The sequence below is a fragment of the Ictidomys tridecemlineatus genome, chromosome 12 (genome assembly GCF_052094955.1).
Source record: "Ictidomys tridecemlineatus isolate mIctTri1 chromosome 12, mIctTri1.hap1, whole genome shotgun sequence".
In the NCBI taxonomy this organism is placed as follows: domain Eukaryota; kingdom Metazoa; phylum Chordata; class Mammalia; order Rodentia; family Sciuridae; genus Ictidomys; species Ictidomys tridecemlineatus.
The window spans coordinates 15762193-15790020 of record NC_135488.1 but is presented as its reverse complement, the minus strand read 5'-3'; the positions used below and the strand labels follow the sequence as shown (position 1 = coordinate 15790020).

The 27828-nt window shown below is 38.9% G+C and overlaps 1 protein-coding gene across 1 annotated transcript in view; it reads right to left on the bottom strand.

Annotated features, from left to right (window-relative positions):
- Positions 1-414: 414 nt before the first annotated feature.
- Positions 415-27828, bottom strand: part of LOC144369513 (ATP-binding cassette sub-family A member 13-like) — a 340834-nt gene continuing 313420 nt past the window's right edge. The window contains exons 41-43 of the mRNA XM_078029787.1: positions 4157-4262; positions 2773-2910; positions 415-2106 (exon numbers count right to left, since the gene is read on the bottom strand). Of these exons, the coding sequence (XP_077885913.1) occupies positions 2011-2106; positions 2773-2910; positions 4157-4262 (340 nt within the window). The 3' untranslated portion in view covers positions 415-2010. The remainder of the gene's footprint in view (positions 2107-2772; positions 2911-4156; positions 4263-27828) is intronic.

Below are 27828 nucleotides of genomic sequence, written 5' to 3'. Positions count from 1 at the left end.
TTCAGCCCAAAGGTCTTAAGACAAATGTTTAACTCCAAAGGCATAAAATATCTGTATGACTTATGAATGCAATGACATTTTCAACATTAGCATAAGATTTGACCTTTGTGTCCAGTCTTCTGGGATGTGGAGTTTTAGCATGTTGGGTTTCTTTTTCTTCCTGTTTATTGTTCAAAAGCATACCTTGAAGCATAAACTGCAAGAATACAGCAATTCAAAGACCAGAAAAGAACCCCTAAGAGCAGAACATAGCAGAGCAAAACTCAATTAAATTTTAACCTTTCAAACTTTAAAAGATCTGGAGTAGTTCCATTTTCTTCTTACCTGAATTAAATTGGATCCCTAAAGACACAAATAAAGATGCAAGGAAATATATTGGCAAAAACACAATTACATTCCAAGAACCAGGCTAAATTACAGCACATCTCATTTATTCACTGCAGTATAAATATATCCGTGTTTCACAAATTGGTATTTATTGATTCAACAACAAAAAGAGATTACATCTTCCATTTTGACAATGAGACTATGTTAGAATTTGAGGGAAAAAAATCATAAAATCTTAACTGTAATTCTTTTAAGAGAGCATAATTCATGTGATACATGAGAATCAAAATCAGTTACATTAAAGCTACACATGATTGGCTTAGTCTTTACCATTCAAAATTATGTCTAGTACAAAATGATATTCAGGAAAGACAAACTTAATTAAATCTCGCCATAGTAAACAAATGTCACAATGTCTTTTTCTTCTATCACAAGCTACTAGTACTCAATGATAGTGCCGGATAGGGTCAAATTTTATAATAAAGTTAATGTGGTCTTTCACTGAGGTTTTAGAAAAATGCTGTTAGAGAAATGTTCAAAAATATTTCACTTGGAAACATTTTCAGTAGCAGATATATTGATTTTGTATACTTTATTAAGTATAAGATATAAATTGTCATATTAATAGAGGTTTTGAAAGCCACATCTTGAGGATAAAAATTCTGAGAATGACATATCTTTTAAAAAATATTTAAAATATATTTTAAAACCAATATTGAATTACTACATCCTGTATTGACTTTACCTTTATAATTAGGAAGAAACTAGATATCTCCTTTGTTCTCAAAGTGGGATATCTTTGTTCAAACTCAGATTGCTGGGCTCCAGGCCCAGGGTTTGAGGTTCATCAGCTCTGAAATTGGGCCTGAGAATTACAATGCTCCCAGAGTAAGCCAATGCACCTAATATGGGAACTACCACCCTTTGAAAACATCATTGGCTTAGAATAACAAAGAAATAATTCTTCCAAATTATGTAAAAAAATCCACATTCTATTTCTTGTTATATCCCTATTATAATTACAATCTGGTAAAACTGTTATAAATGACACAGAACAACTAATTTAATTTCTTTAATTTTGCTTATGGGTTCACCAAAAAATGCTTTGCAACTCCTATTTCTAAAGTATATTTTATATAAAAATAATGGGCACTTTTATCATCTTATGCCATATACCATACAGTTTTAGGAAAAGTTTGCATTTAAATCATTGAGTTTTGATTTTAAAATATGTAACCACATCAATCAAAAGACAGTCCTTGATACTATTTCCTATATAAATAAGTTAGGAAATTTTCCCCCCCCAATGGTTCTTGGGGGAAAAGTCACAGTTTCCTTAAGAGAAAAATGAGACATTTGGCATGGACAGTCAGGGACAGCCTTTCAGCCCTGGAGTGTCTCAGCTTGGACTCTGTTAATTCATTCCCGCCTTTGTCACAAAGAAGCTGGTGACCACCCGATGTGGAAAAAGAGTCAATGTGTTGGAGGAACCAACCCAAAAGTCCATGGAAAAAGTGACCTTTCAGTTTGCCGATTATGAATAAACAGAGAGTTTCCAAACAGACAGTGACAGAGAGAATAACTTGACTGCCTGGAGCATGTCTTTCAGCCCTCAGCTGTGCATGTGTGTTTGATCCTTGAATATTAGTTATATTGAAAGTCAAGGGATTATTCCTTTTTTGGTTAAATAGAGAGATGATAGGGGTGGTGACAGTCAGTGGATAGATCAAGAGTAGAGGGTGGAGTCCGTTGCTGTTCAGTAGCAAAATTAATAAATACCTGAAAGAAATAATGAAAATAATTGCTCATTTGTAAGTACAGTCTGTCTCTGGATTTCAACTATCAGAAGGGGAGAGAATGTCTCAGAACACTGCCAAAACAGCCCCCAAATCTCTCAATCAGATAGCCATGCCATCCTCTCCTTCATCACCCTAAACATACAAATCCATTCAGGATTCAACTCTGGGAATGACAAATATTTCTGGGTGCTTAATGAATTACCTGGAAATTCTCAATACCTTAAGTGTGGTTTCAGAAAGAAGTTGTGATATAATTTTACATTTCTAGCACTCTTAGTCAACCAAGCACTTTTTGTTTCCCTTTTGTTAGTTATCATTCAGTTGTAGTAGGGTCCAATTAATCTTTTAGAGACTGGGTAAAGTGGGGAAGGGACGGTTAATAGTTTATGATTTGACTTACTGCATGTCCATTGTAATTATAAACAGATTGAAGTCCTAGGAATGTACACCTTGAGTGGGGGGCACATGGAAAACAAAGCTTCTAATGCTCACCATCCTTATTAGAATTTTGTAAGAGTGAACAAGGTTAATTAAAAGAAATGTTGAGCTGGAGAAGTAATCTGACAAAATTTTTAAATTTCCTAGATGTGGTATGCCTGATGAGCATATCAAAATGCAACTTGCTGACTCATTCAAGGTACTATACCTGGTCCAGAGTGGTCTGATTAATAGAATAATGCTTGATGTTCAAGAAGGCCTTCTTGTCCTCTAGAACTTTGAACAAATCAGCCAAGCATCCCCATCTTTTTGGCACATGATACTCCAATAAATTAAGGCGCTGTCCCTAAGATCCCAAAATTAGAAAGTGTCATATGACAGGCAATCATTAAACAAAATTGATCACATTGCATTGAATCTCCAACTACACTCAGATATGTTTTTTTTTTAAATCAAGTGACACACATCAGTACGAATGAGCTAGTTAGCTTCACTTTGTGAGCCTCTAATGAATATTTATTGATGACAATTTACAAGGAGGCATATTTGATAAATGTCATTCACTTGGGTTGAATTGCTGTTCTGCCCCTGCTTTGACCCCCACTTTGCCATAAGCACAGGAAGGACCTCTTTAAAGAGTCAGAAGTTGCCTACAGATATTACAGAAGTAAGAAGTTAATGTGGCATAATAGAGGTATCTGGAAGTGCCCTGAACTTCACTTCAGGACATGTGCTTATTAGCTCTCAGAGGCCCTCTCCACTAGCTGAGCAACTCTTGGCTTGATATCTAACTGCTCTGATCCTGTTTTCATGTATACCAAGGAAGCCTGTGACAGCTATATTATAGGGCTGTTCAGAGTGGTACTAGAGCATGAATGGTAATGTTTTACACAGCAGGCTTCTTCCTTCCACCAAATGCTTGTTGTTGGAGTAAGTAGGTAAGACCTATATTTTATGGACATGTTAGAAGTGATGATAACTTAGGATTACAGATTTCCAAAAGAATTGTAGACAGTATTTCTAAAAATTTAATGTGCATAAAAATCATCTGGTCATATGTTTAAAATGCAGATTCAGGTTCAGTAGGTTGGAACCTGAGATTCTGCATACCTAAATAGTTCCCAGGTATTGAAAATGCTGATGGTCCAGGGGACCACACTTAATTATATCAAGTTAAAAGAGGATTATGATCTCAACCATGGGGTTCTTCTTATGAAATAATACTGAAATCACAACAGATATAAATCTACTACAAATATAGGGAAGAAATTAATTTTTGCTACCTTCAAACTGAACAATATAAACTATGCAATAGAGTTGTGCCCACTGGTTAGAGGGGTGAATATATAATTTAAATCTTCTCTGTGAAATCCAACAAGAGACCAAGCAGGTTTCACTCCTCAGAGTGGCCAGGTAGTATAAGCTATCCATGCTACTTTGGGTAGTAAAGCATGGACAATATTCACATGAGGCCAAGATAACAGGGAGTAAGTTTATCATGACAGTGTAGAATAAAAACGGAAAAAAAATACAAATGCATTTCAAAGGTATTTTCAGATAAAAACAAAGACAATGCAGAATATTAGTCCTACCTTAAACTGAATTCCTGGAAAATGGAGCTTTAAGCAATCAGAAATAGTGCTTGGTTGATTTGCTTCCTCACACAGCCAAACTTTGACAGTGTAACCATCGCCAAACCTGAGAGTTGAATAAAATTAAAATATGGTTATTATTAGACATATATATATTCTACATTGACATAGGATGGGGAAATTCAAAGTCCATTTTCATAGAGTTAGAAAAAAAAGCCACTCTTCCAAATGGTTGAGATATTTTGGATTCTCAAAAATTTAATATAGATAAATGAATTGTAAGCCAGTTACACATTTACTGTCATCCATTTATATTGACACAGACACTGATTTAACTTAAAAAAAAATCAGTAAGTCCTGGAATCAACCCCTACTCAATAATGAGGGAAGGTGAAAATGCAAACCATGAAAGCAAAGTGCTGAGTTAGAGGATATCAGAGGCTGGGCTGGGAACTAGCCCTGAGAAGCATTATTGCTGGCCTTATTGCTTCAAGGTCTGTAAAGATTAGAATGTGTCTGAGAGAAGATGAAAGGGAATGCATAAGTAATTTATCCAGGCACTTTTTTTGTCTGTTATGTAAAAGAATTCTCCCAATAGAATTTCAACCCAGGCACTGATTCTAACATTGCAGAGCTAAGGATGGTATTTCCACTGGTGCCTGAGTAATAACCCAAGGTTGTAGTCATACCTGGAGTGATCTCAAATAGTGGTCTCTAAGAATGTAAGGGGCTTTCAAAATCTTTTGTGTTATTCTACTACCTCATCCCAGATTCCTAGAACCATGTTGGGCACATTAGAGCATCAGAATAAAGATTCCTTCAATAAACAAGTACTTGAAAGAACTATTATGACTTTTCTGTTTTGTTCACTGATACATTAATTTCAAGTATCAGACACAGTACTAGCACTTACTACCTAGCACAATACCTAGCACTGATAGATATTAATTTAGTGAATGAATGAATGAAAAAAAAATGGCCTGCCCCAAATCTTACAATAACCATTTACTTACCAAACATTTTCTGGGGAAATGTATTGCATTTACATGAAGTTTCCCTAAGTAAGGTTGACCACATGCACTTATTATAGTTTTATCATTTTTTTTAAAGTCTATGTAAAGTGAAATCAAATTCCCCAGACAGTGTTTGGAACTGAGAATGGATCACCCTTAAGGGCACCCTCAGAGCTCCTTACCTGGGTTCTATTTTCCTATTTTCTATCTGGATTTCATGTTGTCAGTCATCATCCCCTGAGGTCTGTACATGGCCTTAACAATCTCCAACCTTTAAAATCATGATTTGTAGTCTACAAATGGCCGAGAGATTTTTGAGAACCTTGATAAATATACATGCCTCTGCCTAACACATCTATTTATCTATCTCCAGGAATGTTTAGGGGCCAATACACTGTGTCAAGTACATGAGATGTGTGCTCAGTGGCCGTTCCTCTTTTGCTCTATAGTGTCAGAGGCTGTGCTGCTAATTAACACGGATCATCCTGTTCGTCTTCTCCAAAGCCTCTACAGTGGGTTCAGTGCTTCATATAAGGAAGGGGCTTCCCGAGATGAAATGCCGAGTGGCTGGAGCTTTGCAACTCCTCCTTGGAGGGCACTATGGTGTGTCTGGGTACAACATGGACTCCTGGGTGGAGTGTTTGTGGCTGGGGATGTGTTTCTGATCTTGTGATTCTTCATATCTTGATAATGAGATGTAATGTAGAATCTGCACTGTGGATGCTGGGTCACAGGAGCCTGGGTTTAAATCCAGCTCCACCACATGCAAAATTTGTGACCCTAGAAAGTCAGGGAAACTTTCTAACCTCAGTAACCTCAGATAGAAAATGAAGCTAGTAATAATAGCTACCTGACAAGGTTGTTAGAAGACAGAACGAATTAATCCTTGTGAATCATTTGGAAGGACATTTGGCACTGCATTAATAGGTAAATAAATAAGTTTTAATATTTAGTTTCTGGGCTGGAAATTGCCAAAATAGAAGCACATTCTATTTGGTGTGAGGAAGCACACGATGCATTTGGGAGACTTTGATGAAAGCAGAGGAAATGATAGAATATGAGTTGGAAGCTCCACATGTAATACAACAGTGTGAGTCACTCATATTCTTTTTCACCATTAATAGAAATTGTAGGGATTGGGGATGTAGATCGGTGGTAGAGCTCCCACCTAGCATGTGAAAGGCCCTGGGTTCAAGCCCCAGAACTGAGGGAGAGAGAGAGAGAGAGAGGCAGGTAGAGAGGTAGAGAAGAGAGAGAGAGGAAGAAGTAGTAGTACTAGTAGTTGTTGTGGCCCTATGAGTGTATTTTTTAATGTATTTTGAAAAATTAATGCAAAATCCCAATAATTCTCTAACATTCTCTATAATCATATATGCATAATATTTAAAATTCCTTCAAAACTGTTTCATGTGAACTAAAACACTTCAGTCTTTACTATCGAGAATCCAAATTACACAAAAATAAGACGTTCTTAAGAAAAAAAAAAAAGAAATCAAGAGAAAATATTCCTGAAATAGGTTGCAAATTTCTCAGGATTTCTTCAGAACAGTTAACAGAACTTTTGGACATCAAATCATAAAATCACGGCATATTCAACCATTAATCTGTGTAGATTATTAAATTAATTTATGATTCAAGTACCTAATTTATATAAGTTTTCTTTCTGCCTACAATCTACATATTCATGTCAATGATCTAAATTCTTTGACGAATTCAATTCAATTTTCAGAGAGTAAAAGCTCTCAAAGTACACAATGAGTCATTTGTTGATGTATTCACTCATTGATCTAATGTTTCAATGTGTCTACATTAGTTGTACAGTCAGTGCTTAGATAAAGGTAAATAAATAGCAATAAATGCAGATGAAGATGCTTAAGGAGAAAAATCTACAAATTTTCATGATACAATGTTTTGATATCACAAGCATTACTTGTACTATATATAATAAAGGCTGAAATAGAAGCCTGAGAAACATAGAAGCATAATATCAGACACACACACACACACACGTATTTTAAAAGCCAGACACTTCAAAAGCACAGTGAGAGGAGCTGATAATGCAGCTGAAATGACATTCTTGAAAAATCAATTGTCTAGTTATATCAGGAATCGGTGAAGCTTTATATTCCTTGGCTTAAAACTCTAGTTACTAATATACTTCCCCCCAAAATCAGAAGTCAAAGATTACTGATAAATATGTTTATGTCAGCCTCAACCATTAAAAATATCTCTACAAAGAATTTGTGGTGATGACAAAAATGCCTATCATGTTATATTAAGTATAAAGTTCAAAACAGAAAATTACTGACTCAGTATCATTCCAGGTATATAAATGTATGCCTAAAAATTCAGACTCAAATGAAATTCTAGGATGCTATCTAGAAAAGAGGAATGTCAGTATGACTGCTGATTATCTCTTTACCCTCTTCTGAATTCTAAAATAAGGAACACATACAACTAGCATACTACAGTGGAACAGTGATGTTAATGTTCATAGCAGCTGAATTCACAATAGCTAAACTATGGAACCAACCTAGGTGTCCTTCAATAGATGAATGGATAAAGAAAATGTGATATATACATAATATGTATTATATATTAATATTATATCATACATTATACATAATGTATAGTTCTCCGAGAGGACTGCGCTGGTATAGATAGATGAAAGACCCAGGAGAGATAGCTGAGGACAAGAGCTCTGCCATGCATCTGCTGAGAGTGAGACATCAAGCCCAGATTATCCCATGTAATCCTCCAGGATTTTGATGTCACTATCTATATTTCTATTTTCAGACACGAAATGGAATCTCATGAGGTCCGAGAACTTACTCAGTTCGTGCAACTCAAAGGTAATGGAGAGAGGCTCAATTCCAATGCTAATGAGCTGAACTCGAAGCTACAGCCTGTGGCATTTCTCATCTGAAGGTTCATGCTCATGCCCTCTTTATATTACCATCCATGATTTCATCAGTGAGTTCATCTTATGCTTTGCAACAACCTGTGTGCTTCTCACAGCAGATGTCAGCTCCTCTTTATGATACGTAAAATTCTGGGACCCAAAGAGGTTGGTAAGGTTTTCACTGTCACTCAGCTTATTACCTGGCAGAGTTGGGAATGACTGATGCTCACTCCTTAAGACTTCTTTTCATCAATGCTGCCTTTATAATTTCAACTTATTGTATAAGTTTAATTTGGTAAAGTTTCTAATCATAGTATATGTAAATAAGAGTGACTGGGAGGATTATAGATCCAAGGTATTAACATAAAAAGCCTCTGACAAATAACAAATAATAATGAAAACAAAACAAAAGTGTTTGGCAGCTGGCACCACCATTCCTCTTGGGGAAGAAATCATCTTCGAAAAGAACTTCAATAAGCTTCTGAAATCACAGACAAGATCATATGGATGGACGTGCTACACTGTACCAAAAAAAAAAAAAAAAAAAAAGAAAGAAAGAAAGCTTGAGCCATGATGACAAACATCTCTTCATGAAGGTTTTTCTTTGTAGCCAGAAGTGTCACATCCTTAAATGATATCCCCAGCCACAGGTAAGAATTAAGAATTTGGGTTTTAATCACTGTCACCAGGAAAGGTCAAAAGACCTTCTCCAAACTCAGGAGGTCATGCCAGCTTTAAGACTGAAAGCCTTTGACTCAAAAGTTCAACCCCTCAGCTCCACCCACAAGCTGATGAGGACCTAACTGCTACCTTCCCCTCTGACTTCACATCCAAGATCATTCTTTATGCCACCCACACCAGACTTCCATTCCTCATCCATCCAGATCATTTGTTCAGTGCTCAGTTGGGAAAGGCCCTGAAGGAGGCCTCTTCCTTGGAGTTGTGGTTGCCTGTGTAGCCAGGCGAGTGCAGCCTCCTCCGAGTCACCAGCTGCTATGGCTTAGTAAGAGAACACAGGCCCCACAATGAATATGCTACAAAACAGCACAATTTCTTAAAGTAAACAAGTCAAATGCCTGATCATCCTGAATGATGAGACCCAGAGATTTTTCTACCACTGACCCCGACACCCCTATGGGTGTCCAATTCATATGTGATAAAGTAATGGGTGGATTTAATTCTGTGTTCAGAGTTTGGTATAATGGGAATAATATTTTTTTTCTTAAGAGCAGCAAAATGTATACTCTTTTTTTTTCTTTCCTTTTTTTTTTTTTAAGAATAATCAAAAGGGACCATTTGAAATCATGGGGCAACAGTCAAATCAGCTGGACAGGAAACAAAGGGTACTCATCTCTAGCATCATTCCATTTCCACCCACCACACAAGCAAGTAGAGCATTGTGTCTTCACACAACAGCTGTAAGATTCACTTGGTCTCTTATATTTTGTGTATGTATGTGGTCTTTAAACATTTTCCTTCATTTTAGAAATACCCTAGAATCGAGATAGACAAAAGATACCTTTTAAAGCTGACAATATTACGAGGGTGATTTTCTATATTTTCCCATCTTGACAACTAGGCATTTCTTCTGTTTTTCTTGCTTTCACTTTTAAAGACAAAGTTGGCATATAACTATAATGATTATCCATGAAGTTGAAATCCTGACACTATGATATCCCTCCTGACTAACAACAGACAAAACTTGCTCAGAACGTGGAGAATTTCCTCAAGTTTCCTTACTGTTGAAATAGATCATGTGATTTTCTGTTAACAATAGCAAAACAGAGCCTCATGCATTTGTACCACTCCTTTTGCATAAAAGTGGGAGTTCGTAATATACTAAAAAATGATTTCAAGACTCGAGCTGGTTCACTTTTGTAGGAAGCCTCTTAAGCCATCTGAGAACAAACAAAAGGAGCTCCAGTGGTCTTATTCTTTAGGAATCCATGCACAATCCCCACGGAAGCTTAGTAAGAGAACACAGGCCCCACAGTGAATATGCTACAAAAGAGCACAATTTCTTAAAGTAAACAGGTCAAATGCCTGATCATCAAAGGCAACGGCATTTCCGGGATCCGAGTGTGCTCCCATTCTGGATGACACACATACAAGAGGACAAGAGGATTTACGAATAGGAAGTGTTTCTTGTTAGCTACCTCAAGTCCTTTCAAATCAGATGTGAACAGCAGCCACTAAACTATTGTTCTCACACTGCAGTAACTCTGGAGAGGCAATGGGATCTAAAGTAGTCAATCTCGTCCTGATTTCTTCTCTGAACCCATGAATGTCATTATGAATTCACCCCATGGAAGAAACCATGGCAATCCACTTTCTAGCTTGATGAGTGCTGCCCGTGGAGAAGCTCAAAGTACTTTATGAGTGAGAGCGGAGAAGGAAAACACCATCATGGAAATGAGGAACCTTCCAAGCCAGCACACCTGCTCAGCCGCCATCTGTGCAGAGATGGAAGCTCTGCAAGGTATTTCCATGAGGGAGGGGCATGTTCTGTTACATGCACATAATAAGCAAAGACTTTATTCTGTTTCATAGTCATTTAAAGCTTTTGTAAGGACATGGTCTTTCTGGAAGATTGTATTAAAACTTTTTAACTTGGCTTTCAGAGGTTTCACAAAAATCTATGGATTCAAGTCAGATTCCATGTAATATGATTTATATTTTAAACCCCTTTTAAAAAATAATGCAATAATAAAAATACATACTTGTTTAGGCAGAAAAGAATGGCTTTAAGGAGTAGCCTTACTCCTGTTGTTGAGGAGAGATTTTGATAAGCTACACTCTGGTTAAAAGGCTCTGGGCTTAAATGGGGTAGGAACATTTGAGCTGGCTCTCAGGTCAAGAATTATATATGGGCAGCCAGGAAAGCTGAAAGGAAAGCAGCAAAGAATCAGGGTGGGGTCAGGTGAATGGAAAATACAGAGCTTGCCAATTTCTTCCTTCTTTCAACCCACATTCAAAGCCACCAGAAAATTACTAAATTCACAGAATTATTTAGAAAAATGCATGTGCAGATGCATAACTTGACTGGCAGGGCTCCCCGGGCCAGGCAGTACACATTCAGGTGGAACCATGCAGGTAAGAAAGAGAGCAAGACACACAGACCAGCACACCAGGAACTCAGAGCCCTTGAGCCAAGTCCTGGACTTTTACTGGCATGAAATCAGGCACATTTTCCTAAATCTACCATGTGCAGGAAAGACCCTTGTGATATCTGAGGTAGAAAAATAAATCATTAAAGTGGATCATTATTCTGGATCCCTCCAAATAGTAATTAAAATTTAGAGCAACTATAACAGGGAAAAAATCAGCTTTTCTACACTATGGTGTGTGAATGTGTAAACTAAAAGCAACTAACTCCTTACAAACAATTGTGTAGGAGTGATTTCTTGGACAAAGTATGGTCAAAAGATTGGTCCTTTTTCTTAAACAATGTCATTTAATCTTTCAAATGTACCTTGGTAGGTAATAAACTATAAATGCTTATAATAATGAGAAAAAAGCAGGAGCCATTAGAAACTAGACATTTAAAGTGGTATCAGAAGCAATGGACCTGAGCACAGTCTCTTTGGGTGCAGGTATAAAACTAGCATGAAATGAGTATAAATAGATGTTTTCAACAGATATAGCCAGACTTCAAGCAGAACTTTGTGAGGAACTCTGCAGATCAATTCCCCCAGGAGACTGGTAAACATTATAAAATAGTGAGCATTTAAAAATCTGTTAAAAATAATCTTTTTAAATGTTTTTATCAGTGTATTATAAACTATAACTACAATATTATATAGTTATACTATATATTATATATTACATTGTAACTACTATCATGCACGTTAGTGCATTGTAGTTATACTATAATTTCGGTTCATTTTGACATAATCATACATGCATGGAACATAATTTGCTCCACTTCAGTCCCTAGTGGTTCTTTTTGCCCACCCCCTTCCCTCCCCTGGCTCACTTCCTCTACTGTATTGGTCTTCCTTATATTCCTTTATAGTTTTTTTTTTAATTGGTGCTTTAGAGCTGTACATAAGGGGGAATTCACTGTGGCATATTCCACATCTACATAGCATTTCCACACAGCAAGAGAAAGAAATGTTTTGTTTTGTTTTGTTTTGTTTTTAAAAAATCCACTAAAACTGAGTAGATGGCAATAGGCTGTGGCATCTGAAACAAGACCTTCAACCTCCCTCCAACCTCCCAGCTTAGAGAAATAGAAACTCCTCTCCACACTGGTGTATCCAAGAACACAGGAATCCCTCTTCCCTTCCTCCCACCCAGTGGGCTGTCTTCCCAGAGGAGCATGGGTAATGATACTTCCCTTTGTCCACCCAGCTTCACCTCATGAGCTACAGTCTTAAATTAGATAAGGAATGCTGAGAATACTGGAAAAAGCAAGCTGAGAAAATCTGAAGCTGCACACCTCCCCTCTCCAATACATACATACTCAGCTCCCAGTATGGGGATGTCCTAAAGAAACATGGCATTGTCCCCCTTCCTTCTCCCAGAGATGTGGTTTGGATATTTTGCCTTGAAAGAGAAACCAGATATAAAACAGATAATCCCTTAGCCTCATTAGGGCATCTACAAAACCCCACAGGACACATAATACTTCATGGTGGAAACCTGGATGCAGCTATCGCCACTGTTGCCCCAAGCTGTGTTTTCACTTCCTGTGCTCTGGAAAAAGTTAAATGAAAGGTGTCAGAAATAGACAATTTGCAAGTTTTAAATAACTTGCATTATACTATAAACTTAGAGCTATTGATATCACTGTTATTGTTGTTAATCTCTTACTGTGCCTGACATGAATTAAGCATGATCATAGGTGTATATGTGTATAGAAAACATACTACAATAGTTTTCAGTTCTGTGATTTCATACACTCCCTGGGTATCTTGAAATATGCCCCCACCACACACAGCTAAGGGTGGATGACTCTACCTTCTGGTAGGATGTCTACTCTTAGAACTTCTGTTCAGCCTTGTTCTAGATGTTCTAACTGGGGCAATTATGCCAGAAAACAACAACAACAACAAAAAGACAAATAAATAAAAGTCATTCAGACTCAAAAATGGAAATAAAACTGCCTCTACTCACCAATAACATGATTGCCTACATAGAAAATCCCAAAGAATACACTAAAAAACTTCAAAACTAATAGCAAATTCAGCAAGGTTGTAATATACACAATTAAAACTCAAAAATGAACTATATTTTTATGTACTTGCAATGAACAATCCAAAAAATGAAATTGAGAAAAATATTCTTTTTCTAGCAACATAAATTAAACAAAATATTTTGGATTAAATTTAATAAGAAATGCATACAACTTATACTCTAAATTAATAAAAAGACTTTTCAAAAGAAATTAAAGATCATCTAAGCAAACAAACATCCCAGGTTCATGAATTGGAAGACTTAATATTATTGAGATGGCATGCTCTCCAAATTGACCCACAGATACAGTTCTTATCAGAATCCCTGTTGACTTTGTTATAGGAATTGACAAGCTGATTTTAAAATTCATATGGAACATCAAGGGACCCAGAATGGCCAAAACAATTTGTAAAATAATAAAGTTGGAGAATTCTCCTGATTTCAAATCTTACTACAAATCAACAGTGCTCAAGACAGAGTAGTACAGGAAACAGGAGCCACATGTAGGTCAAGAAGTTAGAACTAAAAGTCCAGAATTAAACCCTAGGGTCTATGATCAATTGGATTTTGCAAGGGTGCCAAGACCATTCAATGGGGAAAAATTAAGTTTTTCAATAGATGTTTCTGGGAAGACTAAATAGTTATGTGTAAAAGAATGAAGTTTGGCCTGAACTTTACATGCAATCAACAAAAAATAAATAAATAACTCAAAATTAATCAAAGACCTAAGGGAAGTGATAAAACTATAAAACTTTCAGAAGAAAATGTAAGGGAAAATCTTCATGACCTTGGATTTGGCATAGGATTATCAAATATAACATCAAAAATGTAAAGGAAAGAAAAATATAAATTAACTAGGTTTCATCAAAATTAAAAATATTTGTGCTTTAAAACACACTATCTAAAATGTGAAAAGAAAACTCACAGAATGGAAACGTAACTGATAAGGGATACTATATTTAAAATAAATATAAACAAAGTTATACTTATATAAATAAAAATATAAACTAACAATGTATTTACAGTTATACTTTAAGTATATTTATATTCTTATTAGCCTTATTTATGTAGCCTTTAAATTGTATTATATTTATATTGTCATTCAACTCAATAATAAAAAGATAAATAACACAATATAAAAATGATGAAGTATCTGAATAATCATTTCATCAAAGACTATACACATGGTAATACACATGCACATAAAAAGATGTTCAACATTAGTTGTCAGAAAAATGCAAATCAAAACCACATTATAATCCCACGTCACACCCACTAGGATAGCTAAATTAAAAATTTAGATTAAAAACAAGTGATAGCAAGGATGTAGAGAAGCTAAAGCACTCAATCACAGATGATGGAAATGTAAGAATGATGCAGCTGATTTGAAGAATGTTCTAGCAGCTCTTCATAGACTCCCCACAGGACCCAGCAAGCTCACTCCAGCTATACACTCAAGAAAATGAAAAATCTACATCCACACAAAAAGTTGTACGAGAATGTTAATAGCAGAAATATTCACAATAGTCAGATGTCCACTCAAGGATAAATAAAACAGGTATTAAACATCCATGAAAAAGACAAAATACTGATCCATATTAAAATACAGATGCACCTTAAAATACCATGTTTAATGAAAGCAGTCATTCTCATAATATCACATACATATGATTCCTTTTATATGAAATGTCAACAAGAGACAAATCTCTAATGTCAGAAAACAGATTTGCATTAGCTTGGAGCTGAAGGAAATGGGAAAACAGAAGAATCAGAGCCAAAGAGACAGCATTTGCTTTTAACGTAGTGAAAATGTTATAAAATTGACTTTAGGGGCAGATGTACATATTTGTCAATATATTAAAAACCACAAAAGTATATACTTTACATAGACGAATTACACAACCTATGAAATACATCACAATAAAGCTATTAAAAACAAAGAACACGTCCAAGATTTTTAAAAATAGATTATAAAATTTTTGGAGATTGGTAGGTTGTAAATATGGTCCTAAGTCTTTACTGCTTCTGACACCCATGCCCTTCACATGTAACCATGGGGGGCTTTTCCACTTGGATATGCCCCCCTACCTACTCTTCTTGGGAGGGCTAGCCATGACATGATATGGCTGAAGGGATATGAGCAGGTACGATGTCACTAGCCGCATGAACCACACTTATGCCCCTTAGCCTGTTAATTCTTGTGCCTCAGTCTTGCAGACCCTGATCCCAGAAGGAGAATAAGAGAAGGCTGCAGAGCCACAGTCCAGCCATGCCTAGCCTGGGCCAGCTAATCTTCAGAAAACCTGCTGTGCTTGAGGGTAAATTATGAACTTTGCAACATTTTTGTAACAAATTCTAGAGGATGCACAGGTTGGATATTTTTTATGACTTCATTAAAATGAAACAAAAAACTGGTGAAATGTTTTTAAACTAAGAAACAAAGAAATGTCGAGGACCCATGCATTTTCACACATATAAATTATAGCCTTGATTGTCTGTATCCAAAGTAACATCTCCCAGATCCCAACTCTGATTCATTTTAAACCTGAAATGCATGTGTGACCTAATAGGAATCCATTTATTCTGTTGAGTTTTTCTGTGCTTAGATTTTATCAGAAATCATAATCCTGTAGGGTACAGTTGAGTGTCAGACTGCACATTTTGCTGTCTGTGTTGCACATTAATTCCTGGCAGGCCAGGGTGCATCCATGCAGAATCTGGCTTTCCCAACAGAGAAGGTGGCAGCAAAATATTGCCAAGGCCATGGCAGCAATTAGGCCTGAATCACACACCTGATAGTTTCTGTTAATGGAGATGCTGCATATAGAAAGACAGAGAGCCCTGCTTCTAAAAGCAGCAAATAACAGTGAATAATGCAGACTATTTGGAGAGAAAGCAGTCTCCATCCTGTCTAGAGATAAATGAATAGAAGTCCTTACTGAAGGGGTCAATTATGGCTAGTAGAAGTAGATGTTTACCAAGCTGGACAGATCCCAAATACTCCCTGTAGCCAAGTCCTATTGCTCTTTTACACTCTAGCCATAGCAACCTGGCAGGAATTGTCACCAAGCAAATGCCTGTCATGTGCTAGGAATGTGACAGTCATCATTCATGTTAAGCAGTCACTCAACAAGTACTTGGAGTATGTGTGATATACCAGGTACTTCCCTAAATGTTAGTGACACAGAAGTAAAAAAAAAAAAACATAAGCCCACCTTCAACCACTTTCTAGTCTATTGAATCCCTTTGGGAAGAGAATAACAGGTTAACAAATGAACTTCATATTTAGCATGTGAGAGAGAGCTCAGTGGGTTTAGATTCATGAATGAGTGACAGAGAAGCCAAAATAGCAGGCTTGTTAGTAAATTTAACATCCAGAGTCAGAGTCAGACTGCCTCAGCTCTATAATCTACACATGTGCATTCAAGTGAGAAGGAAGAAGGAAGGGCAGGAAAAAAAAAAGTGTGATCCTCCCTTTAAATTCATGTCCTTCCAGGAGCAGACAGCTTTCCTTCTTATTATCTCTTTGGCCCCAGGAAGCTGTGAGGAAGGCTGGGAAATGCAGCATGATTTCCAGGCACGCAAGTTTCCAGCTAACATCTGGTTCTTTTGCTTCTAGAAAAGGGAAGAATGGATGCTGGAGACTTCTGGAAGGGTGAGAGTTTAGCACAGAGCTGAGGGAATGAGACAGCATTTCTCTTAGGAAAGAACTTACAGAAAAGGAAAGAAAAAGCCCAGCCCTGTCAGTTTGGGAACAAGACTGGTATATTCTCCCTTTCTCTTCAAAATACTATGAAACATTGTGCTATTGTTCCCATTGAAGAAAAAAACAAACTCACCCTCAGAGATGTTAACTTTTTCAAAGTCATACAGGTAGTGAGTGAGGTTCTGACTTTTAGTCTCTTTTAGTTCATCAAATCGTACTGACTTTCAAAGAGGAGTCTGCCTGTATTTGAAAGATGATGACCTGTTCTTTTCAGTAAACACAACAGGAAGCAAATTCAGCATGAAAACCTTGTGACTTTCATCATATAAGGATCCATCACCAGAAGCTCTGCTCTTCAATCAGCAGAGGTAAAGCCATTTGAGACTGCAACAGTGGTATGCAAAGACTAAGAAATCAAGTTTTAAACTGCTTCTTTCAATAACTCTGTATTTGGGGACCAACTGCCTAACTTTGTTAGGTCTTGGTTTCTCCATGGGAGAGTGGATAAAATGAGAGTTATGTTATGAGGACTGAATGTGATACTGCATTTAAGGCATTTGGTGAATGGTCTAAGTATGATTAAAATAAATGCAGTGGCATGGATCTGAGTTCCATTCACCTGATTTCAGCATTGCTAAACATTAGTTCAAAGCTGTGATGGCTGTAGCTACTCCATCCCTGTGTCAACAAGAGGCAACAATGACCCCACCTTTGGGTTTTCTCTCCTGCCTCCCAAACCAAAGGCTGCTTCTTTCCTAGCCCCAGAACAATCAGTTGTAAAGTCCTCTTATTTTTTTTCTGCAATGCCCCTTATACCAATGCCTGCTTCTCCGTGTGACCTGTCAGCAGGTGACTTTATCTTATTTAACTTTCAGCTAGAGCTCTAAAGTAAAAATAGTAGTTAAAAAGGCTACCCTTTCTCTTCTTGCTTCCTCTTATTCTCTCAGTTTTGTGTTAGAGTCTATAAACAAGTCAGGATGGCGCTTGGCATTTTGCCAGAGGGAGTGGTTTGTGAAGTAACGCCAGGAGCCATTAAGTGTGGAGACTCCTTATTGGTTGACTGCTATACCTAGTTTATGTTAATTAAGATAAGCTGTGTGGAATGTATATATATTCCTCCTGTCCTACAATAAACGGCTCCCACTCCTGCTGTATCAATGTACACAAGTTCCTCATCACCCCCCGGTTATTTTGTTGCAGCCGGACTGCAGCAGTTTTGTATCCTAGAATTACAATCTCCCATTTTGGTGAGTTGATCCAAAAATTATCCTGAAATGAATGCCTCCATATTTGACCTCTGTTCCATTTGCAGTCAAGCCATTCCTAACGTAACTTACACTTTTTTTTCCCCGTATTCTCTCTCTAATGCTATAATGGTTGATATGAACTGTAGCTTGGTTGAATTAAGAGATGTCTAACATTAGAGGTTCTTGGATTTATCATATGGATGTTTCTAGGAATGACTGGCATGTGGCACAGCAAACTGCAGGAGAGACCCATCCTAAATGTAGGTAGCATGGTCCAATAGGTGGGGGTCTATATGGAACACAAAGGCAGAAAAACACAGAAGGTGATGTAGAAGCATGCTTGATTGCTCTGGAGTAGGTGTTTCAATTGTTGCTGTCATCACCTGAGGACATCAGACTCCAGCTCCTCCACTCTTCCAAAGTGGACTCTGACCAACAGCTCTCTACAGAATTTCCCAGCCTTTGATTCTATACTGGGGCCATATCACTGGTACCTCTGGTTCTGAGGCTCCAGCTTCTTGGGACTGAGTAGCTACTGGTTCCTCCAGTTCTCCAGCCTGCAGATGGCTAATGGGGAACTATCCAGCTTTTGGTCATGTGAGCCAATCTCATAAATAAACTATAACAATACACACACGCACACACATTGTTAGTTCTGTTGCTCTAGAGAACCCCAATACAAATACATCCACAGTGGACGTACGTGCATTCTTGGTTTAAATGACTCATTGACCATGAAGCCACCCATGCCAAACCTTCCCCTAGAATGCTGAGTATGCATTTTTTCCTTTTCTATTTCTTACCTCATATATTTAAAGCCTTCTCAAATAGCAGTTCTGCTTTTTCTTATGTAATAGAGCAGTTGTCTTATTCACCATTTTGCATTCAGCACTGTCACTGTGCATTCAGTAGAATTTGCTGATTTAAATCGAGGCACATCACACAGCGTTAAGATCACTAGCATCTTAGAACAATTATCACCATACTGCCTTTATTCATGGATGTGTGTCAGTATGGCACTGCACTATGAACTATTTTGAGATCAGGAATCACATCTTTGTCATCTCTAAGAAGGGACTCTAATAAACATGTGTGAATGCACAGGAGCCATTGTGAGTTTAAGTACCTAATAAAAAAAATTCATTCATTTATAATGGAAGTGGTCTCCACCACTTTTTTTTCCCCATCATCATTGTGGGTGAGAAGCAGTCTGCTTATTGTTAATGGAAAATACTAGTAACGAAAGCAGAGTGCTTCCCTTTGGTACAGTGACAGCTCTGGATCACTTTGCTCGTGATCTGAATTTCCAAGACTGGAAGCATCCAACTGAAATACCCAGCATGAGAAGAGCAAGAGAACCAAGATCTCTTCCCAGGTAATTATGTTAGAACAACATTAATTTTGTTCATGCAACGTGATGTTGTGAAAACAAATCAGATGATGTATTACGCACATCAGTCAGAGTGAAAACTTGCCGGGGATATGGAGCTGAGCTAACGTCTCTGCCTCTCAATAAAACTACTTGTAGTAAAGAGAATTAATTCAGGGTTAGTGGTAGCAATTGAATTATATGATGCTTTAAAACAAAGTAAAATGCAGAAAAATATCACTCATATAATGTGGTAGCACATCATTCCCTAGTTCCAAATCATGGCAGAAATCATTACATGTGCCCATGTTCAAGCTTCCTCCCCCATTTGTGAAAATGACGTAAACATATCAAATTATCTGTTCCCTTTTTAAATGAGCCAGTTTATTATTCGGTGATGTAACCTTAATCTAAGCTTTTATGTCTATAATGATGTTTTATAGAAGTATTAAATTAAAGTCACCACAATGAAGCATATGGTGACACATAAGGTGTCACATAAGGTGACATATTAATTTGCAACTACTCAGACAATTGTGACTGGTAAGCTCAAACATCATTATGCTTCCATTTTTTTTTTAGAAGAAAATTCATCAAAACTCCTTCCAGGTGATTCTATATTTTAAGTTAAGTGGCCAAATAACATATCTATGATGGTACCTTTTGAAATTTATTCCATTTTTATTCCTAATTTAACTTATACTTTTCATGTTTGACAACTCAGTAAAATGAAAACACTCTTAACGATTTTCTTTAAAACATCAAAAGCTTCCATTTGCTTATAAAGAAACAGCTCTCATTCTTTCTCCCCAATCAGAAATTGGCCTGGTCTCCTTCAAGTTGTAAGGTATGTGCTTCTGGAACATGCTTATGTTCCCTCCCTGTGAGGACTGTTTTGACTTCAGATGTACACCTCTTCCTTACCTCAGTGCCAAGAGCCAGGAAGCTAATAGTGCAGCACAGCTGTTATTGGCTCCCTCGAGGTTGACTGAAGGTACCACAGCCAGAAGGAGGCTCCCAGGGATCCCAGGACACCCTTGAGGTACAATAGCAAAGGATTTGGGAACATACCCTAGTTACCTGGGACAAAATAACAGTATCCAAAAGAGATTGGTTGGTTATAGGTAGCTGGTGGTTCACTCCACCTCTCTTTCAATAAATCTCTCCACACGAACACACACACACACACACACACACACACACACACACACACACACAATCATGTGCTTGAGCATACACTACGAATCTGTTACACAGAGGGCTATTCCATATCATACGACTTTCTTCAAATGGAAGCGTTAGAGTCTCTGGAGCTTAGACTGCCCAATCAAATTGCCCATCATCAGTAAAGTGAGTTTAAGTCCCTAATCAAAAAAAAAAAAAAATCACTCATCTAAAATGGAAGTCGTCAAAAGAATGAGCCACACTGCAGGAGGCCCATTCCACATCCATTCCCCATCTTTCTAAATAACAGAAACCTAATCTTAATGTTTAAATTGCAAAGAGCCCAGATTGAGGCTAGCTTTCTTTGACTTCCAAATAGCCATGGGACCAATGAAATATAAGTCCAAATTTCTGTGTAGAACATGACCAAATAAATGTTAATTTAAGAGAGGACACTTATTTGGATACTTTGGCTTTTCTCTGCTCTGTGTTTGTTGCCTAAACATAGACATGAGGGGTGGATCAACAGCAGCAGTTTCTAATTGTAGAAACTAGAGTCACTGAGCCAACACTAATAATCAGTTGCCTCTCGATTCCTTTACACATAAAATATGAACATGGTTCAGTCAGTGAATACACTTAAATAAGTATAACTGACGCTCTTTCATTGGTAGGTAAATATAGCTCAGGACTTAGAATAAATGTTCACAGATAAAGAAGAGAAAGAAGAAAACCACTGCTTTCTAGGTCTCAGAATGGAAGGTCTCTCAAACAGGTAAAGGAATACACATGATGATATACAGTCAAATTTCTTTCTCAGAGAGAAGAAAAAAGGAAGAAAAGGATGGTAATAACTAGAAAATTTTTGAGATCATATCAAGGAGCTAGCTTATCCAGAGCTTCTCTCTGCCCAGGAAATTAGAAACTATGTATTAAATGAATAAAGGGATAGTCTTGATAAGAAGTGGAGAAGGTGCAGAAACCCTTTCAAAGAGAAGGTCAATAAGAGGAAGAGGTCGGTGTGGCTGTAACTGAAGGCACAGCAAACAGAGTTTATGTGAGGCCATCCCGACATGGCTCCCCTGGCACGGAGGCAGGATGAGGCTGGGCCTATGGGCTCTGGAGTCACTGAAACTCAGATCTTTCAGGATGAGGATAATTATGAGAGAAAACTGAGCCAGAGTACTAGTGCTGGTCTTCAAATTCCAGAGCCTGCGCTTGGTAGCTGATGACTCCGGGAAAGACGCCCAACCTTTCTGTGACTCATTCTCGACATCTACAAACCGAGAGTCAATAATAGTTACTTCATAGGATCACACAAGGAATCAATTCATTGATACGTATAAAGCACTTAGAGCTGGCAGATGGCAAGTACTGTCCAGTGTTAGTTAATGGTATTTTTTACCAGCATGCTAAGTCATAGGGTACATTGTGCTTAGTGCATTATGGAAGAGAGTCGATAGTTCTTAAGTGACAGCCAGATATTCCATGAGGTCCAAGACAACTGGGAAAGGGAGACATTTTCTAGGTTAGGGAAGCAAGAAGAAAGAAAGAAAAAAAAAGTGGCACAAGAGAAGGGCCCTGGTCAAGGCTCAGGGATGATCTCTATGGATTTCACAAGATGTAACTTTTTCTCTGTGAGTCACCAAGAAGAAAAGGCCAAAGGGGGAGAAAGAAATTTCCCCCAGGGTTTCTCGAGTCTGAAGGAAGGCTGTCTTGTGGCATTCTAACATCTGTTCCAAGATGAAAACAGGGCACATGTCTAGCTCAGGAGGCGAGATGGAGCTAGGAAATCTAAAGCTAGGAGTGGGAAGCAGAGGACGGATCAGGAGCGGTAAAGAAAAGAGCGGAAAAGCTTGTGGGGTGTGTTTGGGCACGGAAAGAAGAGGGGAGGCTGGAGAGCACCTCTGAAGAGTGCTCTGTGAAGACCTCACAAGAGTGGCCAGAGGTATGCAGCTGGACTAGGGCCAGGGAGGGACTCACAACCTCTCCAGGTTTGGCAGAGGCCAGAAGGTCACAGGTGTGGGAGATAGGAGGCAGCAGCAGGAGGCCAAGAGGCAGGGAGTAAATGCCACTTCCCTCTATGAGGACTCGCCTCTGAAATTCCGCACCATGTCTGTCTTTCTTGAAAAGCATTACCTTTTTGGACACATCCTACCATCTGCACTAAACTAAGTATTGGGGACAGCTGGTGCTGATGAAAGCTAGGAACACAGGAAAAGGTCCCAAAGTACAGTCAGGACAACCCTTTGAAGTAAATACCACCAGCAGAAATCTACTGTCGTCTCCTTTCATTGAATTAATAAGGTGTAGACGTGGCTCTGCACCTTGAACTTGGGTCTCTGCTCGTAAGCCCAAACAACATTTTAAAAAGATCTTTTTGAAGGTAACTCTAAAGGTAAACATTTTTATGTATGTAGAAGTATCACATAAGATGCCTTAATAATTATAGTAAGAAGGCCTAGAACTTGAGAATAAAGTACACCACCAATTTAATTAATGAGGCAGTGAGGAAATTTAGAGTCTATGGTATTAAACCTGCTGGTGAACCAAAATGTCAACATTTGGGAACCATAGAGCTTCTCTTTGGTGTGGTTCTCTTGGGGATTCCTCCAGCACTGGCTGTCCCTGCCTGCTAATTGTGTCTGAAATCATCCAGCTGTACAAGCACAAGGAAATAGTGGGACATACAGAAGACAAAGCCTATTCTCTTCAGGAGCTTAACATTAAATTGGAACAAGGCAGATCCGTGGAAATTAAAATTCTACAAACATAGTCTGGAAGGCAGAGTGCAGTCACACACCAATGAAGAAAGGAGATTAACACAAGCAAAGGGAAGAAAATGTTGAATCCTAGGAAAGGCCAAAGAAGTCTCAAGGAGGAAGTGAGGATCATTATGGGACTCTGGGGTAGGAATATCTATCGAGTACTGGGTATCTGTGTGGGAATGTTGAGCAGCCGTTGGTGATGAGGCTGTCAACACAAAGTGCAAAGGAGAACAGACCCAAGGTGGAGAGAAGAAGCTGTGTCTAGAGGAGCCTAGGAAGAACCTCCAAAGGACCCTCACCTGGAGAGTTTCTAGCCCCTGTCATGTCCTTTGGTTCTCAGGTATAACTCCTTAGATTGTAAAAAAAGGACCACACTGAGGCTGAGAGAGGAGGGCACCCTTTCATATGGACCCTGCGGTCTCTGCAAAATGCAGTTGTCCCAGAGCCCAGCAGATCAACTGACAGGAAGAAAAAGCCCAGTGTGCATTGCCTTCTGACTATCCATGACCCTGTTTTCCTAACTTTCAGAAGATCCAGTCCCAGAAAGGTCAGGAACCATCGCCAGCTCTACCTTTGAGAATCTAAGTCCTTATCCTGGAATGTCCACCAACCTGTAAACTCCCCAAGGGCATGGAAAAAAGTACCTGGACAATCTGCTCTCCAAAAGACACTTGCCAATGTCTGGAGACATTTTTACTTGTCACAACTGGGGAGGTGGGTACTACTACACAGGCCAGGGATGCTGCTATATACATGCTACATGCACAGAGCAGCTTCCCACAACCAAGAATTATCTGACTCACAGTAAAAATAATGCCAAGTTTGAGAAACCCATGTTAAGACCACAAAGCCTAGTGCAGCTCAAGAAATATTTAATATAGCCATCCTTATTTTACGTGGCCTGAAGATTTCCTTCAATTTCAATGTTGATATCTAAATTCTGCTTTGACTCATATGTTTGTCCTTGCTTGATCTCATTATGATTTGGTACTCACCTAGGATTTAATCTCCTTTTAAACAAATTTTATCTGTACTTCAAGGTCTACGAGACATCCCTATTTCCTCAAAGTTAGAAAAAGGTGGTCTCCTCTTCAGAAATCCTTTTTTTATGATGCCTACCCTATTCACTCTTGTGATGTCACCAGTATGTGCAGGTCTTACTCCATGAAGTGTGAGAACCGAGTGGATACAAATTATATATAGCAGGCCTATCTCTAGACCCCTTTTTTGGCTCTCAATACATGTTTGTTAAAGAAATGATGGGCTAGGGATGTGGCTCAAGTGGTAGCGCGCTGGCTTGGCATGCGTGTGGCCCAGGTTTGATCCTCAGCACCATATACAAACAAAAATGTTGTGTCCACCGAAAACTACAAAATAAATATTTAAAAATTCTCTCTGTCTCTTTCTCTCACATTTCATCTCTCTCTCTTTAAAAAAAAAAAGAAATGATTAGATATCAGAAGCAAACAGCCTCAATTCCACTTAACACCTCATGTTCATCACTTTTTCTAAGTTACAATTTGGTCAAGAAACTTCAGAGTGAAAGTAACAACTCGACCTTAACAGAGATGCTCGACCGAGGTAGTTCTCTACTGCAATCATTTCTCTGAGACCCTTTGCCATGAATCATTGAGTTAAAACTGGTCACATGGAACCTTAGGTGTATAGATTGGAGTCCAGAGACTTTTTTAATATGACTCCACAATCTCAAAAATGCTTAAAACCTTATGATACGGATAATAGAACTAAAGTAAGCTATTGAAAATGTTATCAGAAAGAACAAAAAACTATACCAAAGAAGAAGAAGGGAGGCTCTAGGACCTGCAGTAAAGTCTGAACTCCCTACTTTCCTCTGTAAAATGGGCCAGGAGAATGTGATGGTCCCATATCCACACCTCAGTTCAGCCTGGCTGAGTCTGCTCAGTGGACATGTTAGCCATATTTTCTGATGCTCTGATCTGCAGGGCTTTACTGATTCTGGAGTGACTTCCCTTCCAGGGAAGGGATTGGTGGAAGAATCAATTTCTACAGTTGGAATAAAAGTCCACCAAAACCACATTTTTCAAATATAGATCAGCAGATTTAAAACCCACACCATACCACCACCTTCTCTCCTGGTGGCTCACACTCTGGTCCATTATCCACCTTATTCACTTATCCACCTGGGCCATTATCCATCTTATTCACTTTAGGGCCAGCTGCCACATGACTACATATAGCCCCTATGCCTCGGGTCCTGCCAACGTTAGTCAAACTAGGCAAACCTAGGCCTGGTTGTGTTGTCTCATCTGTTTGCTGTAGAAGCACAATGAAAACTCTGGTCCGCGTTTTCTTCCTACTCCCTCTGCCCATGGACTAACTCCTATGCTCCCCCATGTGGCCCTGTGTAGCACATCCCTTGTGTTGACAACTGTGAGTAACAAACCGTCTTCGTAATGGTGGTGTCTCCTGGTCTGTGAGCCTTTATTCTATATTTTATTTTCCATCAATACACTGTATTTAAAAACAGAAGGGGTAAAGGACAGAGTGCCTGGGATCCCAATTGCCAACTGTGGGACCCCGGAGATCCAGGCCCACTGATTCGTGCGGCCTGCCCTGCGGCTACAGAAGGCGTGGCGCCCCAGGGAAGCCATTAATTAGCAAGCAGGGAGAGGCTCGGCTGCGATCAGGTGGAATCCCACCAGCCAAGCCCGCACTGACCCCCGGGCTGAGTACGGGAGTTTAGACGGGGAAGGAAGCGGTACAGTCCCATCCCCCACAGCGGACACTCCACCAAGGGAATCAGCAGTCAGCATCTTGAACAGCTGAACTATCCACCGCCATTCTCTGACAGATCTCAACAACAAATCAGGTGTGTGGCACTCAGCCCATCCCCCATACATCGGGAACTCGCATAAAATCTCTCCTAGGCTTGCTGGGGGAGGGAGAATCAGAGTGAGCCTGCATAAAGACTAGGGGGGAACTAGAGGCACCTGACCTGCAACCCCCCCTACCCATCTGCAGCCAAAAGGAAACCTGTCTAGCTAGCGCTGGGGGTGGGGCAAGCAGGAAAAACCAAAGGACAGAGTGCCTGGGATCCCAATTGCCAACTGTGGGACCCCGGAGATCCAGGCCCACTGATTCGGGCAGCCTGCCCTGCGGCTACAGAAGGCTAGCAGGAGAAACCAGGAGGCTAGAGGCAAGGCCCTCGAGACTGGGCAGCTGGAAATTGCAGGCCCGCTGGCGACATTTCACCCACTGCCCGCATAATTGGGCGGTAGGAGAACACCCGGCCGCAGGTGACCAATCACCCGCCCGCGGCCTGTGATACTGGGCGGCTAGAGACCGCCTGCCTGCCGCGACTGGGAGCTGAAATCAAACAGAGACAGTCCAGTCACACCACCTCATCAGGACACCCAGGCAAGGAACTGGGGCCGGTCATAGCAAAGTAGTGTCGTCACTGGAGCTCGGACGTCGGATCTTCCTTCACAGTGGAACCCACGTCAGCAGGCATAGTTTAACAACACTAAGGAGAGGCATCAGAGTAATACAGAACCAAAACAAATCTATAGAAGAGAGTAGAAACACGACAATCAAATAGAGCTGGAAAGCAACGGGGACAACATGAGAAAACAAGGGAAAAAAGGAGTACAAACAATGCAAGACAACTTAATTCTACAAGAGGACATAGAAACATCAGAAGCAGGGATAGGGAAAGAACTCAAGGCATACCTAACTCAAATGGAAAGGAATATTAGAGAAGACATGAGACAGCAAGTCCAAGCAATAAAAATATATTTTGAAAATGAATTAAACAAACAAATTCAAATGGCAAAGAACGAGCTCTACCAGGAGATAGAGATCTTAAAAAGGAATCAAACTATAATCCTAGAATTGCAGGAAACTATAAACCAAATTAAAAACTCAAACGAGAATATTACAAATAGACTTGATCAAGTAGAAGTCAGAACATCAGATAATGAAGACAAGGTTTATCAACTTGAAAAGAGTATAGTCAACACAGAAAAGATGCTTAAATCCCATGAGAAATCTATTCAAGAGATATGGGATGTCATTAAAAAACCAAATTTGAGAGTCATCGGGATAGAAGAAGGCACAGAGATTCAAACCAAAGGAATGGACAGCATATTAAATGAAATAATTGTAGAAAACTTCCCAGAGATGAAAGATGGAATGGATTGCCAAATCCTGGAAGCCTACAGGACCCCAAACATTCAAAACTATAATAGACCAACTCCAAGACACATAATTATGAAGATAGCCAACATACAGGACAAGGAGAGAATATTAAAAGCTACCAGAGAAAAGAGACAGATTACATTCAG